This window comes from Notamacropus eugenii, chromosome 3 (genome assembly GCF_028372415.1).
Source record: "Notamacropus eugenii isolate mMacEug1 chromosome 3, mMacEug1.pri_v2, whole genome shotgun sequence".
In the NCBI taxonomy this organism is placed as follows: Eukaryota; Metazoa; Chordata; class Mammalia; order Diprotodontia; family Macropodidae; genus Notamacropus; species Notamacropus eugenii.
This window is the reverse complement of record NC_092874.1, coordinates 198,912,176-198,934,180: the sequence shown is the minus strand read 5'-3', so window position 1 is coordinate 198,934,180 and position 22,005 is coordinate 198,912,176. Positions and strand designations below refer to the sequence as shown.

Below are 22,005 nucleotides of genomic sequence, written 5' to 3'. Positions count from 1 at the left end.
GGGGAAGATTCTTACAGTAAGTTTCTCTGATAAAGGCTTCATTTCTTAAATCTATAAGGAACTGAGCCAAGTGGATAAAAGTAAGAGCCATTCTCCAATAGATAAATGGTCAAAGCATACAAACAGGCACTTTTCAAAAGAAGAAATCAAAGCTAACTAGAGTCATTAATGCTCAAAATCACTATTGATTAAAGAAATGCAAATTAAAACAACTCTGAGGCACCACCTCACACCAATCAGATTGGCTAATATGATAGAAAGGGAAAATGACAAACACTGAAGGGGATATGGAAAAACAATGCACTGATGGTGGAATTGTGAACTAGTTCAATCATTTTGGAGAACAATTTGAACTATGACCGAAGGGGCTAGAAAACGGTGCATGTTCTTTGACCCAACAACACCACTACTAGGTCTGCATCCTGAAAACATTAAAGAAAAAAGGAAAATGGCTTACATGCACAAAAGTATGAAAGCTTTATTATGGTGGCAAAGAATTTGAAATTGAGGGATGCTTATCAACTGGGGAATGGCTGAACAAGCCATGGTTTATGATTGTGATGGAGCTAAAAGAAATGATGAGCAGAGTGGTTTTAGAAAAATCTAGGAAGACTTAGGTGAGCACATGCAAGGTGAAGTGAGCAGAACCAGGAGAAAGAACATTGTACACAGTAACAGCAGGATTTTAAGGATGATCAACGGTGAAAGACTCTGAACAAGACACTGATCTAGGCAATTCCGAGGGATCCATTATAAAAAGTGCTCTTCACACCAGAGAGAGGACTGGTGAACTCTGAATGCAGACTGAAGCACACTTACTTTTAACTTTGCTTATGTTTGCTGTTTATTTTGTTTTCTTTTGAAACATGCCTAATATGGAAATGTTTTGCATGATTTCACATGTATAACTGATATTATATTGCTTGTCTTCTCAGTGGGTTAGGGAGGATATCAAGGAATAGAGAGAATTTGGAACTCAATTTTTTTAAAGTTAAAATAAATAAATATAAATTTTTAAGGAGGGGAGAAGATGAAGCTCTCTGTGAACATCCCTAATTATTTTGGTGAAGTATGAACCAAAATCTTCATCTGTGAGGGTGAAGGGAGAGATGCCATATGTTGCTTGAGGAGGGATTCAAAAGGTTTGCCACTGCCTCTGGGATGAGTGGAATACTAAACCAGTGTAGTAAGGGCCTGGTTGAGATTATGTAACAAAAATTTGGTATGGACCCACTCAGGATGATTTCATGACTTTATCTCTAGTAAAATGTGAAAAGAAGTGAAGAAGACATATGATAGGAGTAATCCAAAGCTGGGACTTGGTAAAGGAAGATCAGTCATAGGACAAGGGGTCAAGGGACTCAAGTGCAGATGATAGGATAGAATTGAAGTGGTTCACCAAAGGTGAGAAAGGAATAGACTACACATAGTGTAGTGGTGATAGCCTGGAAAAGTAAAGGCTGGACAGATTGGAGATCACAATGAAAATAAAGAACAGGATGAAGAAGTTAGAAAGATCTGGGTTTGAATCTGGCCTCAGACACAAGTCACTTGACAATTGTGTACTTCAGTTTGTTAGCTTTTGTAAGAGCAAAACCAAACTGAAGGTCCACAGAGCTGCTTCATTGTTGTATGTTTGGGAAACGTGAACAGTCTACCAGTCCCATGCCAGGAAACTGAATTGCTTCCATCTGAACTGTCTTAAAAAGATTCTAAGGATCACCTGGCAAGATAAGGTACCAGACACTGAAGTCCTTGCTCGAGCTGAACTGCCAAGCATCAAACTATGCTTCAGAGAGCGCAGCTCCAATGGGCTGGCCACGTTGTTCGAATGCAAAATGTACGCTTGCCAAAAAAGAATATTTTATGGAGAACTCGCATGGGGCAGGCAATCAACATGGTGGTCAGAAGAGGCGATACAAGGACACTCCCAAGGTCTCTCCCATTGTGCAACATGGGAGACGCATGGGGCAGGCAATCAACATGGTGGTCAGAAGAGGCGATACAAGGACACTCCCAAGGTCTCTCCCATTGTGCAACATGGGAGACACTGGCAAAGAATTACTCGGCACAGTGTGCCCACATCAGAAAGGGTGCTGTGCTCTATGAGCAAAGTAGAATTGAGACAGCACAAAGCAGATATAGGATGCACAGATTTGGAGTATCCACCCCAAATATTCATATGGACTATCTGTGCCCAACCTGTGGCAGAGCACTCTGAGCTCCTATTAGTCTGATCAGCCACAGTTGGACACACTGGAATTTCACCTTATCATGGTGATGTCATTTTGGTCCTCTTTGAGAATGAAGGACAACAACCAACCAACCAACAAGAACCAACCAACTTCAGTTTGTACCATCTGCAAAATGCAGATAATAACAGTATCTACCTCACAAGGTTGTGGTGAGGATCAAATGAATTAGCATGTGCAAATTACATTGCGAGCCTTAAAGTGCTATGTAACTGCTAGCTTATAAATAATATTATTGTTTGAAAATAAATGCAGCTGTAAATATCAGCTTACTACTAATATTATTATCTGGACATCCAGATCCTGGCAATCATGACCGTGTTCACTATTTGATTTTCTATTATAACAAAATATTCTTTTCTTTACCTATCCCTTTCCAGCTGAGTACGACTTTAATTTGATCCTTCATCCTTAAATCCTAGCATAGTTTTCTTTTCTTCAGGATTTCAGCATTTAGGTTTGCAGTTAGTTTGCAAAATATACAAATAGTCAGCAGGTGGCAGTAAAACTTCATTTAATAGAGTTGTGTGACATCTTGCTTGGAGTTCTGTTCATAATTCAATAATTCAACAAATATTTATTAAATGTCTGTTGTGTTCAGAGTACTCTACTAGATGCTGGTGGAGAGGAATAATAAAATTTACCTGATTTCTGCCCTCATGGAACTTATTGTCTGGGGGCATTTTGAGACATAAAGAATCACAAAGGGACCTTAGAAGTCACCTAATTTCATTCATATCCAAAAAGGAAATCCCTATTAGAACACCCAGCCTCTGTGTGAATATCCAATAAGGAGAAACCTGTTAATTACTGAAGCTTTTCAACATGTCTAAGCATGACATGAAATCCAAACTTGCCTCTCCTTTGCTGTTGATTCTGTCTTCTGGGACTAAATGAAGTATGTCTATTTCTTCTTTCAGATGACTTGCCTTAAAATTCTTAAAAGCATCTATCTTATCTTATCCTATCTCCCACCGCCTTCCCTCTGCTTGCCAAGTTTCTCCTCATCTCTGAGCATACTTAGTTCCAACTTTCAACCTCTCCTTATAAGAATATTCTTCAGCTTCAACGGTTTTCTTAAAATATGGGGCCCAGAACTTAAATGCAACATGGTTCGACTAGAGAGAAGTATAAAGGAAACGTTACCTCCTTATGGAGCCAGGTGGTACAGTGGCTAGAGCGCTGGCTCAAACTTGACCTCTGAGTCTTACTAGCCAAATGATGCTAAGTCATTTAGCCTATGTCTTCCTCAGTTTTGTCATCAGTAAAATGGAAATAATAAAAGCAATGAAAACAGTTAAGACTCGCAGGGTTGTTGTGAGTATAAAATGTGCTGAAGTTTGTAAAGCACTTTACAGACCCTAAAAGAGTTGAACATGGCTGAATCGAACAATGACAAATGTGCTATCATTATTGCTGTACTTCTCAATCTCAACAAGTGAAAACTACATTTGATATTTTGATATATCTGTGATCTCATCAATGTGGACAATCCTTCTACAGGTCCAGATGGCAACCTATTCTTACTTTTTTTATCCTATGCAACTCTTATTCATGTCTTCCCATAAGTACTCCAAAGAGGGACCACCCAAGATCTCTTGAAATTTCATTGTATATAGTCTGAATTCCCTGCCCTCTCCTCCACACACTTATCCAGAGAACCATACCTTCCAATAAAGTATGAAAAAAGTGGGGGATGGGTTTAGGTTCAATAAAAACAATTAACGTGTCAAAAAGTCAGACATATAAGCAGTAATCCATGGCCATAGTCTACCACCTGTGTAAAGGAGTAGAGGACAAGGGCCTTTGCATGTCATTTCTTTGAGTTCAACCTTGGTCATTATAAGTTTTTCAATTAAACTTTCTTTTTATTCAATTAACAAAAATCTAGTTTTATCTCCCTGCCCACTACTAGATAAAGAAAATCAGAATCCTTATAACAAATGTACATAGTTAGGCAAAACAAATTTCTCATACTGGTCATGCATTAAAAAAAAATCTCCTGCTGAACTTTGAATTTTACTCATCATAATTTCACAGAAATTTTGATTGTTTTGTTGTTATTCTTTCCTTTTACATTGTTGTGATCATTATTTTCCTAGTTAACTGACCTCACCTTGCATCATTTCACATACATCTCTTCAAGTTTCTTTGTATTTATAAGTTCAGCATTTCTAACAGCAATTTAATATTTTATTACATTCATGTAACACAATTTATTTAGCTGCTTTCCCATTCAATTAGTATTTACTTTGTTCTAGTTCTTTTTTACAAGAAAAAAATGCTGCTATAAATATTTTGATGCATATGGGATCTTTCTTTTTATCAGTGACATTAACGGGAGTATATGCCTAGCATTGGACTCTTTGAGTCAAAGGATATAGACATATTACTCATAATTCCATTTAGTGTAATTCTAAATTGCTTTCCAGAATGGTCATTCCAATTCACAGTTCCGCTAACATGATACCGTTAGTGTACTCATCTTTCCACAACTACTACAACGTTGACTGTTCCCATCCTTTGTCATCTTTGTCAATGTCTTGGATGCAAGGCAAAGCCTTAGATGGTTTTGATCCACATTTATTATTATTGGTGATTTGAAGCATTCTTATACAGGGCTGTTAGTAGTTCATAATTATTTTGAGGACTATTTTTTTCATATTCTCTGATCACTTACATTATTGGGAATGGTATTTGGTTACACACACATGCATCGGATATCAAACCCTTATTAGAAATATTTGATATGATTTTCCTCCAGCTGATCACTTCTCTTATCCTTGTAGCAAACTCACTTTTGAATGAGATATGTGTAAAGTTCTTTACAAACTTTAAAATTCCATATATATGTGGCTATTATTATTTTCGCTACTGAAAGCATATCATTGATTGGGATACAAACCCCCTTGTAGCCTGAGAGTAGTCCATGCCACCCTCTCTCCCAATTTCTGAGTCAAGCTGTGAACAATTTAGCAAGCAACAGGAGAGAATGAGTACTGGATTTGCGATCAGGAAACCTGGATTCTAGTCCTGACTTTTGACAGTTACTAGTCACAGCTTCTCTGAAATCCTATTAAATGGGCAAAACAACATTGTCAACATGACAGAAGTGTTATTAGAAAGCACTTTATAAGCTAACATTTCCCATTGTATTTACGTTATGATACATTGTCTCTTTTGGCATCATGGATAGAGCACTAGGCATAGAGTCAGGAAGACCTGAGTTCAAATCTGATCTTAGACATTAGCTGTGTGACCCTGGGCAAGTCATTTAACCCTATTTGTTTCAGTTTTCTCATCTGTAAAATGAGCAGGAGAAGGAAATGGCAAACCACTCCAGTATCTTCGCCAAGAAAACCCCAAATGGGGTCACAAAGAGTCAGACATGACTGAAAAAGGATTAAACAACGTCTTTAATTGTATTGCTCTACAGCATATGACTGCTTTTTAGCATACTGTGCTTTTGACTCTGCTTTCTTCATACTGCATCACTTTATGCAAGTATTCCTGTGTTCCCATAGATTTTTCAAATTTGTCATTTCTTCCAACGTATTAATACAAGGTATTCCAAAAGTCTTAGCTAAAACTTAGCTGAAACATTAAAACTCTATGTATTTTAAATATTAGTTTGTTCAACCATTCCCCAATTACTAGGCACATACTTAGTTATTACACTTTGTTCTTCGTTGTTTGGGATAATTGTGTACAAAAGAGTGTTTTATTGTCAATCACCTTCTGGAGGAACCCAGTGGTGAGATCTCTGATTCAAAGTACCCGAACAACTTACTTTTCTTCAATAATTCCGAATTACTTCCCAGCTCTAAATCTATGGTTAATCTATGACAGATAAATCTGTGTCCAAGCTCTGCCTTTGGCTGGGTGATTATGGCAAGTCATTTAATCTTTTGCTTCTCTAGGATAAGAGGTGTTAAAACATCTCCCCGGTAAAACCCAAACCAGATTAAAATGTTATTGGGTAGTATTTAACAAAATAAATTAAAATGCAACAAAACATAGATAGTATTCTATTTTAAAACTAAGTCACTGTGCAGCCCACAAGGTTACTTATGTAAAGATACCATTTCTATGGGAGTTTGACACCCCTGCTCTAGGGAAACCCTCCTTAGTCTTAATTTGTAGAGGAATTTTTAGAGGCTACTTCCTCATTCAAGAGTTTCATGTACTGAATACTACTGGGCTGTGAAAAAGGATGAGCTTGGTTAATTTCAGAAAAACATGGAAAGAGTTGCATGAAATCACGAGGACTGAAATAAGCAAAACCAAGAGAACGTTATATACAGTCACAACAATATTGTTTGAAGAACAACGGTGAATCACTAAGTTGTTCTGAGTATTATGAATACTCAAATCAACTACAAAGGACCTATGAAGGAGGATAGTATCTACCTCCAGAGAAAGAACTGATAAGTATGCATAGTATGATTTTACACATGTGTGTCTACATGTATGTGTATGTGTGTGCAATGGTGGCCTTCTCAAATGTGGCATGATGGGGGGAAGGTGACAATTTGGCACTTAAAATGTGACCAGAAAATAAATTAAATTAAATAAAAAGAAAGCCCTGCCAAGGGATAAAAATGTTCCCTGCACCAATAAAATCAGATCTAATCCTCCACTGCCAACTTTATTCTATGAGAAACTATATGGAAGATTCTACAGTGGGGCTCAATGTTGAAGCCATCTCTGGAGTTAACAAGTAAAATCCTTTAGTACTCAGACTGTGAATAGAGTGGAAGGAGAGCTAGTTTTAGATTTTGGGGAAATGGGATTTAACTCCATTCTGCTACTTAATGATGGGAGTGAGAGGTGGATTAGATGACCTTCTCTACTTAAAGATCATATGCAAACAATAAGTTTTACCAAACTTGTCTCTTGAGGCAGTAGGACATTTATAAATAATTAAGGTGATACTTGTTTGTAAAACCCAACATCCAGTCTTATTTTGGTCATTAGCAAAGAACAACTGAAAATAGTTTTATTTTCTTCAAGCAAATGTTTTCCACTCTCTGTTATTATAAAAATCAACATTTCATTTGTTACAATTCCACTTATTGTAATAATCAAAAAGGGGATTTATACAAGGTGTCTGTTTTTATATAGTTTACAAGTAAAGCATTTATTTTACAAAAAAAGGGGGAAGGGTGTGTGTGTTCATGTGTGTGTATGTGTAATAGTGAACAGGTGTATAAGGGCTGACCAAATGTTGGTTATTTTCTTATGAATACATCCTTGAAAAGGACCATTGTACCAAAGCTGATGAACAAGAAACACCAACTGACTTTAAGACAATGACAAAATTTAAAGCTCAAGAAAAATTAAAAAAAGACACAAAGGATAAACATCTGAAAGTAGCACCAAAGCCTTCATTTGCAAACAAGGCAGTCCAATTTAAGCTTCTTAATATCCTCTATATTTATGTTTTCCCTAATAATCCAAACAATTTATCCATGTTACAATAAATTTAGTTTTAGTTTGTTTAGTTTTCAATATGTACTTCTTTCTAGGGGCAAGGTTTGACTAAAAGAGAAAGAAATACTGAAAGGCACTCAATCTCTCTTCTCACACGCAGTAATGGTAGAGGATCTCTAGACCACACTTGTCCTCTCCCATTAGGAGAGGCATGACCTTCCATTGGTCCACTGCCTTTGCATGTGAGACTGGAGCTTTACCCCCAAGGCACTTAGAACAATGACTCATTTTAAAGTAGAGCTAAATGATCTAGCTCTGTCTCTGTCTCTCTCTGATTTTGTCTCAGTCTATTTCTGCCTTTCCTAAGACTTTATAAAAATTATTTATAATCAAAACTGTAGGGTTTTTTCAATTACCTCAGTCCTCAAGCTAAGATAACATCCTGGTTATCTGGACAGAGGTCTAAACTCTTAACCTGTTTGACCTGTTTTCATTCTGTGTATGTCAGTATAGTCATTGGTATCCTCCATTGTCTTCTTCCTGCTCCCCACTCCCATTCTGCACAATTACTCTGCAAACATGCGTCACAAAGAAGTTATGGTTGATAATGGTTTTTAATGTGAAGCTAAAAAGTAGGAGATATAAATAGCTAAAAGAAGTAACAAAAAATCACTTAGAAGCACCTGCAAGCTGAAGCACTAGGTAGGGAATTAAAATGCTAATGTCCTTTTGTTGATTCCTAAGGAACTAATAACATTGATAGTCCATTCCAGCCACCTCAATTAGATGTCTTTTTTTGTCTCATTCAAACGAAGTTTGATCATTGGATCCAGTAACCCTTAGTGTTTAATTTTAGAAATTGTATCACAAAATATCTGTCAGAGTTTTCTCCTTAGTTATAATCATGCTGCCACTGTTGGTAGAATTACTCTGCAGAACTCTGATGGGATGGCTAGGATACACCAAGATTGGTGGCTGTTGACCATCTTTTCTACAAGTTGTTAAGAGTTTTGAATCTCCATCACCCATCCAACCCAAATTCCCTCCCCTGTGTGGATTGCTGTCAAAACCAAAATAATAGCTCTACCTATAGTGAATTATCATGTCCCTCAAACATGGTATTTTCCCATTTTTGCTAATTTTATGAGTGTCATATAGGATTACAAATTTTTTTGTGTGAATACTAATTTACATTTCTTTTCTTTTAAAACAGTTCATGCCCTTTGACCATTTGCGTAATGGTGAAAAGTTTTTGATTTTAGATGTCAATTCCCCATACATTTTAGATATCAGGCTTTTGTGGAAATATTCAAGTGATGTTTTCCCAGTCTATATCTTTTTCTTATTTTGGCTGATCAATTTTATTTATTGTGTGATAAAGAATCTGTTACCATATGGAGTCCTGCTTTCACCGGTATTGCCACACAAGGAATCTTTTAAAGGATGCAATGTTGGCAGATAAATGCATCCTATTTTGCAAGAATGATAGTCAGGGCCCCAGCTCCAAGAAGCAAGATGGATTGAAATGTGTAACATAAACTCAAACTTGAGAGTCCATACCCGGTCACTGAGACCTAACTACTGTGCATGCTTACTTAGCCTTATTAACTTCCCCACCCTTGGGGGAGCAATAGCAAAATCTAGGCACAATCCATTTGTTGGGGTGAGGGAACACATCAAGGAGCTATGTAGTGGGAGTATCAGAAAGACTGTAACCTGCAAAAGCTGGATCCTATCTCAGCTCTGAAGGGACAAGGGAGAACTCCCTCATAAAAGGCTTATTCTAGCTTGTCTCTGGTGTATGTCCCTACAGCGTGCCATACACCCGCTTCTCGCAAGAATTATAAATAAATACTGCCTTCACTCACTTCAGTTTGTTTCATTTCTTAAAGGAGGAAGGAACTCTGTATGGTATGCTACTAGGAGAAAAGTGAGCTTTGGCAGCACGTTGGGGCTAACCCCCTAGACCTACCAAGGAGTGACTGAACTCCATTTCTCACATTTATGCAAGAACACTTAAATTTTATATACTCAAGATGGCCTATTTTGTTTTTCATAATCTTTGTCTTCATTAAAACTTATTACTCAAATTTTTTATGGTGAGATTAAAAAAAAAATCTTTGGAGCAGGAGTTCTCAACCATTTTGTAACATGGATCCCTCTAGCAATCTAGTAAATGCCTATGAAATTCTCAGAATGTTCTTAAATGCAGAGAATATAAGAAATAGGATTATAAAGGATACCAATTCTAATGAAATAAAGGTGTAATGTTTTTCCCCCATTCAAATTCAGACTCCCCAAGCTATCCACAGATCCTAGATTAAGAACCCCAATATTAGGTAATTTTTCCTGTTAGAATCTGTCTGCCTTTCCTTTCAATGGCTCTGTCAAGCTTGTATAACTTGTTCTTTGATTTATTTATATTCAGAAGGTAGAATTATATGGCAGAATGGGAGGAGTCAGCATGGAAACTACAATATAATCAGTGTAATTATTCATTTTTAAAAAGCACCTCTTTGTAATACAAGTTGGTTTCCAGCCACCTTGTCTAACAATTTGCTGGTGAATACCAATCAAACTCCTTCAAGGACAAGATCTTTTTTGGCTATACCCAGTAGAGGCAAGTGGCTGAGATCATGTTGCCGTTTTCTCTTGTCAGGTCTTAACAATATTTGGGGCTCAACAGAAACCTCATAGTTTGGGGATCTTGTCTACTTTCCCACTATTCTCTTGCATGCTATGAAATTAGCTTTGCAACTCATGTTATAGCATCACATTACGAGGGAGCAAGGTACGGTGGATAGCCAGCTGATCCTGAACCCAGAAAGACTTGAGCTTGTAGGCACTTTTTAGCTATTCAGCCTTGGGCAAGTGAAATCACCTCTTTGTGCCTGGTTTTCATCTGTAAAATGGGAGTGGAGGAAAGGATTCAATTGTCTTCTAAGGTTCCTTACAGCTCTAAATCTATGATTTTATGATGAGTCTGTGTTCAAAGCTCTGCCTTTGGCTGTGTGATAATGGGCAAGTCACCTCATCTTTTGCTGCTCTAGGGTAAGAAGTGTCCACAGAATACCTCCTTAGTGAAGTCCAAAGCAGATTAAAATGTAATTGGGAAACATTTAACAGAATAAAAATACAATAAAACACAGATAATATTCCATTTTAAAACTAAGTCAATATGCAGCCCAGAAGATTCCTTATGTAGTACTGACACCACACTGCTCTTCAGTCTTTAAGCTGTAAAGGAATTTTTAGAGAGTATTTCCAGATATCAATAAAATCAGATCCAATCCTCCACCCCCAACTTTATTCTATCAGAAACTGTTCGGAACATTCTAAAGTGGGGCCCAACACTGAAGTCATCCAGTTTTCCCTAGAGTTAACTGAAAACAAAGTAAAATCCTTTAGTACGCAGACTGTGACAGAAAGTGGTAGGATTGCTAGTTTTAGAAGTAGGGAAGTTGGGTTTTAACCCCAGCTCTGCTACTTCCTCTCTGAGCCTCAATTCTTTCATCTGTAAAATGTGGAGGGGTGGGTGGATGGATTAGATGAGGTTCTCCTCTACTCAATGAGCACATCTAAGAAATAAGTTTCTCCAAACTAGTCTCAAGGCATTAGTAAATAAATAAGGTGATATTTGTTTGTACAACCCATCATCCAGTCTTATTTTGGTCATTAGCAAAGCACAACTGACAAGAGTTTTATTTTCTTCAAGCAAATATTTTTCCACTCTGTTTTATTATAAAAATCAACATTTCATTTGTTACAACTCAGCTTACTGTAATAATCAAAAAGGGGATTTATACAAGGTGTCTGTTTTTATACAGTTTACAAGTAAAGCATTTATTTTACAAAAAAAAGGGAGGGAGGTGTGTGCATGTGCATGCGTGCGTGTGTGTGTCGTGTGTGTGTCGTGTGTGTGTGTGTGTGTGTGTGTGTGTGTGTGTGTGTAATAGTGAACAGATGGATAGGGGATGACCAAATGTTGGTCATTATATTATAAATACATCCTTGCAAAGCACCATCGTACCAAAGTCGATGAACAAGAAATACCAGCTGACTTTAAGACAATGACAAAGATTAAAGCTCAAGAAAAATGAAAAAAACAAAACAAAAACACAAAGGATAAACATCTGAAAGCAGCACCAAATCCTTCATTTGCAAACAAGGCTAGTCCAGCTTAAGCTTCTTGGTATCCTCTTTATAAAAACATTTATACTTTCCCTAATAACCCAAACAACTTAACCATTTTACAATGGATTTAAAAATTAGCCTTCACTGTTTTATTGCTTCCAATGTATACTTCTTATTAGGATACCAGAATTAATTTTTTTATTTTTTAAATCACAACCTTTGGACTAAAATGAAGCATGGACAGTTAAGCAAATGTGTACTGTCTAATTCTTTGGTGTCATCATAAAAACAATTACGCTGTGAAAATATCAAGAATATGATCTAGTTATGTCAGCAATTAACTCTGGGCACCTGATAAAATTATTTTGTCTCTGCTGCCACAAAAGGAAATTATTCTTTATTTAATAGAAGATTGACCTACTTTTGTACTTATTTGATCATTTACTCCCATGCCAAATGAATAATAGACTAAGAAGGGTTTGAACCATCTATTTTGTTGAGGACATCTAGAGCAATCATTTACTTTCAAGTTACTTGGTTTAATGTAGGAATCCTCAGCTTCCCTCTAGTTCTAAACCTAATTTATTTATGATTCAAGGCTAATGTCTCTAGAATGCTTTTTAGCTAAATGTAGTTCCCTATTAATTCATTAAGCTTTTAGTCAAACATCAATTTACAAAACCATTATTTTGTGCTTATTTCAAATCAAAATGATAAATTTTGAATATTCTTTTATAAACAACATCACAGATGTCACTAACAAGAGACATGTTTGTGTTATTCCTTGCAGGAGCTTTAATGAACAGTATATTAGTGAACAGAAGGAAGACTAGGGTCATTTTGGGGTTAGAGATTTGGAAAGAAATAGAGAATTCTTCCCAAGAATAAGAAGTTTTATAATAGTGTTTTAGAACCCCTTCACTCTAAAATTCCCTGAGGATATCAATACCTCAAATGCCTAATACAGGCACTTTTTGAATTCTGCTATTATTGCCTGATTTTATTAGCTCTGTGCTCCACTCAAGTGTATCATCCTTGCTTACTTACAAGGCCATACGACTAAAAAGGCCCTAGTAAAGCCGTTACAGTGAGGTCAATTGAGAGGCTTTCCAATTTGGGAAGGCTGCCTTAAATGTATGGAAATCTCAAATTCTTTACTAAAAACATGTGCTTTGACAACTGATGCTTGTAACCATTTTTAACAAGTCTGTAACAGCCAGGATCTCTTAGGGCAAGCTTTCAGTGCCACGAATACAGCAGGAAGACTCACAAGTTTCATTAGCAGGCAGAGTAAATACTAAAAATTGACACTGTTTTTCAATTTTTCATAATAATTACAATGAAAATAGAAAAATGCCACAAAAGTCACATAGTAGAAAGTGCCCTGGATTTTGAGCCAGAAGACCTGGATTTACAATGTCTCCCTTGGCAAGTTACTTAAAGCCTCTCTGTTTGTTTACTCATTTGGAAAATGCCTACGTCAAAGGGACAAGCGTGTAAGAAAAGCACTTTGTTAATCATAAAGTGCTATACAAATGTAAGAATCCAGAATCCAACGTTGATAATGGGCATGTTTTAGGCACTATGATTGGCTTTAGCTACAACTTAATTCTCCAACCTTGAGATTTTGTAAAATGGTGAACTGAAGTCAAACTTAAACCATTTTAAACATTTTCCTCCCAACCATCCCCAAAACAGTCTTTATAAATTGGTCTGCACTAAATAAGCAAATATTCTAAATGTCATTGCCCTGTGCAGAAAACTCTGCATATCCAGGTTACGGCCATAGCTTCCTGTTCATACAAGGTAGAGACAGAGATCAGACTTGTGATTTCACTGATGCAGGGAATGCCTGGGTGAGGAATCCCCCTTCACCAAAGCAGGTCAGTAATTTTCTGCGCAAGTTATAGTTTCAGAGACTTGTCTCTAGTACTGAGAGGTTAAGTGACCTGCACAGGATGACACAGTCACTAGACGTCAGAGGCCGAACCTTGAACCTAGATCTGCTCAGCTCTGAGCCCAGCTCTCCATCCACTACATCTTGGCTGCCTTTTTGCACACAAGCTGTATCATCAAAGAATCATTTAAAAGGCACCTTAGAAGTCACTAAAACAAGAACCCTGGTCTACTGATTCCCAGTCCAGTGCTCTTTCCAACAAATTGTGTTGCTATCCAACACACAGAAAAGGCATACTTTATGATGTAAAAAAAACAAACAAACCAACAACACAAAACACTTTAATACTACTCTGTTAATGCAAAATAAAATGAATTTTATTCATGTTCTAACTAGAAATATTACTTCAAAATGTAGAGTTTGATTCAAAATGAAACAAACCCTTCTCAGATTTAGCAACTTTGACTTTTCACATGTCTATTTCTCTTTCTTTCCAACTAACTCTCTACTCATTGTCATTCATGGTCAAATAAGTGTTCAATAACTGATGTGCAGTTCACTTAGGCTTAACTGTCCAACTACACTGAAAACTAACAATTACAAATTTACCTATTCTGTCCTATCCGCCAAAAAACTTCCAGAAACTTTTAAGGAAGAAAGAGGATACTGAAACTAAGCTGAATCACCTTCAAATGACTTTCCAATAAAAATTGGCACACAAATTAGTATTTTGCAAGAAGAGATCATTGCCATCACAGTACAAATGCCTGAACTGAGATCTAACAAGGCAATAGTCTTCTTAGTTCATATAGTGCAAATGCCCTACATGGTAAAGCTGCATGTTAAAAAAAATGTAAACATGTAGAATTCTCAAATTCTGATTGACACCCAGCTATCAATCACCGTATTCTTTTCATAAGGATCATGTTCCCCTTGTATATCACACAATACACCTTCAATCTCCATCCTACCTTAAAATTATAATGGCTTTTTACATTGCTAAGAAGGGTCATCACCTGCCTGAATGAACTGTAAGACAACTGAGAGACTATCATTTCTGCAAAATATAATACTAAGATCTGTTCTTTGCTTTCAAAAATCTGAGGGTGATTTAGAAATAACATTTTTATTACCCAAGTATTTTCAATTACGTAAAAAAGTTACTTCACTCCTGCTAAAAAATATCGAACAGCTTACGTTGTTTTCCCTTGGGCAATGGACTCCGGAAAGATTTGAACCATGCTTTCACAGTAGCAAAATTGATAACATCTTAAAACTTTGCAAGTTTATAAATGAAAACGTGCTATTTTAAATCTATTCATTTTTAGCGAGAAGGAACTGGAAACATGTAAGGTGGCAGTGCCGAGATCATAACATATCCTGACCCTTATGACTAAGGATGCAGCAGTCTCAATACCTTAGCAGATTGAATATAAAGGATTTTTCTTTTTTTCCTTCCACCTCAGTTTTGGCAGCTAAAGAGTTAACAAACAGTTTACCTTCCCATTCAGTCCAAACAGATTTCTTATCTAAATGACTAAACACCAACCATTTCAATCAAAACAAATTTGGAGAACATATTTTAAAAATAAACATGAAGTGAATTAAGAATAATTTGGGTAAGGATAATATGGGGGAAAAAAACCAAGAATAACCCTAATATTCACAGTGGAAAACACTAAAGTATTAAACTCATGCCACACAAAAGAGGTATGTAAAAGTCATGCTGAGAAAACTGGCTTACTGAACATGAAAGAACAGAGTTAACATATAGATGGGAAAACTCTTCCAATGAGTTCATTTTTTAATAGATTGTCTCCAATAGGCTTAAATGCTTTGTATTCAGAAAATATATATATTTATATAAAATGATTTATATTGTGATATACACTGAAAGTACTGCAAGGATATATGATTAATTTACAATAGACTAAATTTATAATTCATAAACACTGTCTATATCTTACGTCATAGGAAATATTGACATATCTCTGAGCATTAAAGGAAAGATATTTTGGGAAGGGAAATGGATAATATAGTGTTTAACTTGTGAACATTATGCAGAAGAAAGAGTCAAGTTGGAAAATGGAGCCTACTGAGAAATGGAAACAATTACAAAACATATTCCACTCTGAAAACTTCTCTATTGTTAATAGGAAAATAATTTAAAAAAATAAATCACGGTGTCTTGGCTACAGCATCCATAGGACTGATTGTTTGGGAAAGGAGGTAGGACAGATGGCCTAAGGAGAATATCAGTTTCAAACAGAGATGGAGTTTCAGGATAGAGATGGGTACGTGTGTGTGTGTGTGTGTGTACGTGTATGTGTATGTGTGTGTGTGTGTGTGTGTATGTGTGTATGTATACGTGTGTGATAAGTAAACACACATACATACACACACACAACTCTGCAACGTGATACTGGACAACTGATGTACTCTTCCCAAAAGAAACTGTCATAAAATGGACTATTTTAAAAGTATATATATTTTTTCAATGTTAAAATCACTGTATTTCCTATAGAAAACAAAGCCCTTTGTTAGTAACTTTACTTTCTCCTACCCAATATTTAAACTTTAGCTGCTGACCTTCCACAGTTAATATGAAGGATAATTAGCAACTTCAAAGTACCTATGGTTTGCTGCTCTGAGATGGTCATGGACCTATTTTCTCTTTTTGGTATCAACAAAGCCCACATCTTACTAGACAGTGATTCACTTTTGTCTTTCTGTTTCCTATGTATATTCACAGTCACTTCCCTGGGTTTAAGGCATGTTTTGTGTGTTCAGTTTGTAAAAATAAAAATTTTTAGTACAAATTTATTTTATACAAATTTTTTTATGGCACAAGCAGCAACTTTGCTGTTAAGAAAATATATAAATATCCTTTTCTTCTGTACAAATATCTCCAGTATTCCCCACCCCATTTAAAACTCTTATCTGTACATGGTCTGCCTCACCTTTCTCTGATAGCTCCCTCCCCCCCTCCAGATCTCAACCAATTTGTATTTACACTTTACACTGGAGGCAGTCAGAGGAGGGGGGGGCCCTCCTCAGGAGGAGTCTGTACAGGGAGATGGTGGAGGTGGGTAGAGGTGATGAGAGTAGCTCCTCTCTGTGTAAGGGGAAGGGGGGCAACTTTCATAGTTTTCTTCAGCTGACAGATACTGGCTTCGTGGAGTAGGAGGTGGGGGCACAGGCTCAGAGTCATAATTTAAGTCACTGGTGTAGCCCTTGGCTGCCGCTGCTGCAGTTATTCTCCGGCTGGGAGCATAGTCACTGTCACAGACATCGGTGCTGCAGGGGGTGGTGGGTGGTGCAAAGTGGCGGTAACTGTACGGTCTGTAGCTAGGAGGAAGAAAGAATAGGATGGTTTCCACTGCACAGAAGTGATGGTCTTTATCACAAACAGTATTAGAAATATTTTGCTATGGAAGGAAAAATTCACGCAGGAAAATGCTTGAAAGAGCATTATTCCAACGATACACATCAGCCCAGGCTTCTTAAGACAATTTTTCACTGGGAAGGGAAAGAGATGGCAGAAACCATGGAGGAGGATAAAAGGAAAATGGTATGTATATGGGTATGTTTACACATTAAAAAAGGGTCTATAAAGCATCCCACTCATCAGCAGGGTAGTACCAGGGACCGCTCATAAAGGAAACACGCTGTCCAATGGACTTCCTGGCTGTGAGGCAGCTAAGTTGTACCATGAATAGTCCTGCACTTGGAATAAGATGCAAGTTCAAATCCTTCCTCCTTCCATGCTAGCCATGTGATCCCAGGCAAGCTGCTTAACCTCTTCCTCCTTCACAGAGATCTTTATCTTTAAAATGGAGATCATAGCAAGGACTACTTTCCATAGAATTTTCATGAGGATGAAATGAGATAATATTTGTAAAGCACTTAATAAAAGCACTTATGAAGTGTATATAAATGCTGGTTATTGCTATTGTTATTATATGAAGGAGAATTGAACTGTTGGAGTTTTCTTAAACACAGAAACTCCTCTGAGTATGTACAAGAAAAATGTGATAATCCGCATTGGAGCAGTGAAAAGAATTATTCACCAGCACGTTGGGCTTTTGCTTTTTGCCGGCCCACTCTTCACAGTTATTCATTTTATGCTTCACGAGATACAAAAGCTAGAAGTGAACTTAAAAATCATTTAGCTCATTTTAGAGATGGAGGAGCTGATCAATGATTTGTCGAAGGTCACATAGCTAGTTAGCGGTAGAGCCAGGACTAGAAACCACATCTTCTGACTCCTACACTCAGTGATGTGGCTGACTGAAGACTGAGACACAGTGAGGAAAGTGAGCTTGCGAGTAAAAATAGAGACTCAGGCTGGTCCAGACCTTCTTCTTTACTTGTCCTGCTCTCATTTTCCTGAACAAACCATAACTATCTTTTTTCATAACAGTTTCAATCAAGGTATTCTACATAACCTACAATTTCTGTGGGACAAAGACCAATGAAGGTGAAAGTGTACATACAGTATTAGGGGTGGGAGTGGGGGAGAGTAACAGGAATTATGAAGGTGAAACAAGGGGAAGCACAAGAACAAAATAAATAACCGATATCATCATTCTTGAGTTATTTTGATTAGCTCTACCCTTCACATGGCAATGTTCAAGGATTCTAACCATTCAAATTCTTTTAGGGTTTTGCCTCGAAAGAAACTGCAGCTAAAAGATGGAAAACCCACAAGTCACACAACCTGCTGGGCAGGTTTCTTCTATCACAGCTCTCCCTGATGCTAGCATTCTAGAGGGAAAAGCACAGTATATTAAAAGAAGCTGAAACTGTTGTATTAGTGCCACACAGAGAAGCTATACCTGCTCTTGGCCCTGTGGCCATTACCTATTTCTTGTTACTTCTAGTTCCAAAGTAGGATGCATTTTCCTCTACATAAATACCTTGAGTTGTGCTAAGAACTAATAATGGAGGAAGGAAGAGGTTGGGTGAAAGGGTCAAAAAGAACTGTATTACCTATAAGATCTATGAGTAGAAGGACTGTTGGAAGAATAGCCAAATTCCATGGTGTAATGTGAACGCTCCGTGGCTGGGGATGGTGGAGGGTTCAAAATCTTAAAGGAAACATGATATAAATAATTAAACAGAATCACTCTAACACAGAAAAGGATAACTGGGGTTTCCCCGCCAATTTCTGCCCCCTAAACATATACTCCATCCTATAAAATCTACCCTTTAAAAAAAACCACAATGTAAATTCCACAGTCAACATATAAATTTCATTTTAACATGACAGAATTTTAACACAGATGGGGAAAAACATAATTTGTAAGATGCTTATCCAAATGGTTCTAAGAAAAGTTATAACTATTTAGGGTAGAATTGCTGACATTAGAATAGATACTCAAAGAGGAAAATTTCTGATAGCACTTCCCCTTATTTGACCAGTTTCATGGAATGAATGCCTTCAAGTCTCCCTAAAGGAGGAGGTCAACCTAAAGGTCAACCCAGGACCTTTAACTGATAATAATTTTACTTGAAATTTACAATAATAATTTTATTAAGTAACTATCAGGCATCCTACCTAGTTCTTACAAACTTGTTCATTATATAGTTCAGTTTAACAGTCAGGCTTATTGGATAGGAAGATAAAACTTCTTCCTTATAATCTCATCTATTTAATTTTAAAACCAATATTTTTCATTCCACAAAGACACTGTACTATGATGTACCATCAAAACTGATTAAGTTATCCAATTAAAAAATGAATAAAATATCTAAATTTGAATGGAAATATAAAAATATTTGAAAAATTTATGTAATTTTTCATTGTAAGCTTATTTTCCTCCCTCATTTGGAGATATATTATTTTAAAATTGTAGCTTATTTTTTGAGAGGAGTGCTATTACAGAAGTAAAGGAGGAAAATAGGAAGTACTAAAGGAAACATTTACCCCAGGGAAGTAGGTTCCCTTTGTACTTGAAGAACTACTAGATGATGCTCCAGTGACATGAGCCCTATCATAAGGTGGTCCGCTGCTTCCACCCATGATACTGAGAGAACTAATCATTGATTTGCCACGGGACATTCCTAGAACAAAAAGGGAAAACCATGCATTAATTAGCTTTTAAACTTCAAAAATCAATAATGTTACTCAATCTTATAAACCCAACAATGAAAACATAAAAAACAATAATCTAAACTCTTTCTTCCCTACATTTACTCTGACATATCTTCATGGAAAAAGTAGATATGATGCTGTTTTAATTTGACAGCTGCCATTAAATCTATGGGTCTAAAATAACTCTATGGGGGGAGAGAGGGACAAACACCGAAGTTCTTCCCCCCCTAAATAGCCCTGAAAATCTGTTGGGGGTAAACAGTTATTTCAGCAATATTTTTATTGAAGAGAAAACAATTTTCAGGTATAAAAGACAGGGTTGAAAGAAAATGCCTATGCTGGCTGGTAGAAATAGAATTTTCAGAGCCACACAGTAGAGCAGAAAAATAAAAGTCTATGTATATTTCTGGCAATACCTCAAATTCTTTAGATGATCTGATAAATAATGATGATGATCACTACTAATACAATTAATGAAACTTCTAAAAATCTGCTTACAGGAATGCCCTCAGAGAGCCTCTGGGTGGTTTTTCTCTTTTTATCATTAAAAAGAAACTGAGGAATTACTTGGGAAGGGAAATTCTAATTCCATATTTAAATATTTATCTCCTTGGTCAGCCTCTGGTATTTCTGGTTGTTCGAGAAGAAAGGAACCCTCATCCTAGTGCTGTCATATCCAGTTAGGGCTCTCTCGTCTATCTCCTGATTACTGTCGGTGCTGCTATTATGGACAGAAAGACCTCTTAATTGGTTTATTTTCTTGTCTCCTATTTCTTCTCTAGCTTCAGGACCCCTGGGATTCCCTCCAATAGTAAGCCTGTAATAATTTGTCACATCTTCCCCTTCTCCAACTGCAAGTACATGCTGCCCTCATTTTAAGCAAAGGGAACAACATACAGGTGGCAAACAAAAGAATTCTCAATTTTGATTTGGCATTTTATTATATATCTTGTAGTAATTTTCACAAAGCATACCTTGTGTGAAGAAGAAGAAAAGGAGAGGTGACATTTTTTTAAAATTCTTTGCATGCTATTAAGAAACAACATTATAATACAATTTGACCGTCACCTCAATGGTCCTCCACAATTAACTAACCTGGTAGAGAACCTGACAGAGAACTGGGATGAGGCACATAACCAAGGGGCACAGATGCTGGGCCATGAACTACATAGTCGTTGGTCATTGTCTCCCCATCTCCCTTCATCCGTGGACAGAACACCCTCTGACAGATAAAGTACATGGCTCCAAACACAAAGATGGTGAGAATCACTCCAATCACTGAGCCAACTGTATTGGTGGCCTGTGGGGTTGGCTCCTCAGTTGGATCTGAAATGAAGACAAGAGTTCTCTAAAAAAGAGCAGCATACTATCCAGTCAAGTCATCAAGAATTTATTAAATGCCTACTATGGGCCAGACACTGGGGAAGTGCTGGGGAAACAAAGAAAGGCCACAAAACAAAAACGAACCTGGGACCCACTCCTCAGGACCCCATGGCCTAAATACCTTTCCATTAGGTCTATTACGGGCAACAGTCAGGGGACACAACATGCAAACAATAATGTACAAACAACCTATTACAGCATAAAATGGAGGTTATCTAGAGGAATGGTATCAAGATTAAAGAAGTTTGGGAAAGACTCCTTGCAGAAGGCAGGATTTTAGCTAGGATTTCAAAGAGACATAGATTGAGAGAGAGAGAATTGTAGGCATGAGGGAGAGCCTTGAAAATTCAAGGAATTGAGAGATGGAGTACATGTCAGAGAAACAGCAAGGAAGTCAGTGTCACTACATTGAAAATTCATGGAGGGTAAGAGAGTGGGAGAAGATTGAGAAAGGTAAGAGGGAGTGAGACTCTGAAGGACTTTAAAAGCCAAAGAGAGGATTTTATATTTGATTCTGGAAGTAATATGGATTTACTGGAATTTACTGAACAGTTGCAGTGGTAAGTTAGACCTGTACTCTAGGAAGATCAATTTGACAGCTGAATATGGTATGGACTGGAGTGGAGAGAGACTTGAATCAGGGAGAACAACCAGAAGGCTACTGTAGTAGCCTAAGCATTAGTTGATGAGATCCTGGATCAGAGTGATGGCAGGAGGGAGACATATGTAAGAGATGTCACTGAGGTAGAATAGATAGGACTTGGCAACTTATTGGATACAGGGGGTGAGAAAGAGGTCAAAGACGACCT

The 22,005-nt window shown here is 37.1% G+C and overlaps 1 protein-coding gene across 2 annotated transcripts in view; it reads right to left on the bottom strand.

Moving 5' to 3' along the window:
• Positions 1–15,156: 15,156 nt before the first annotated feature.
• The window catches only part of LRP6 (LDL receptor related protein 6), a 143,536-nt gene continuing 136,687 nt past the window's right edge, over positions 15,157–22,005 (bottom strand). For both annotated transcript variants that reach the window (XM_072653926.1, XM_072653927.1), the window contains 4 exons: positions 20,909–21,139; positions 19,646–19,782; positions 18,709–18,806; positions 15,157–17,064 (listed from right to left, as the gene is read on the bottom strand). In XM_072653926.1, coding sequence (XP_072510027.1) covers positions 16,770–17,064; positions 18,709–18,806; positions 19,646–19,782; positions 20,909–21,139 — 761 coding nt within the window. In that variant the 3' untranslated portion in view covers positions 15,157–16,769. The remainder of the gene's footprint in view (positions 17,065–18,708; positions 18,807–19,645; positions 19,783–20,908; positions 21,140–22,005) is intronic.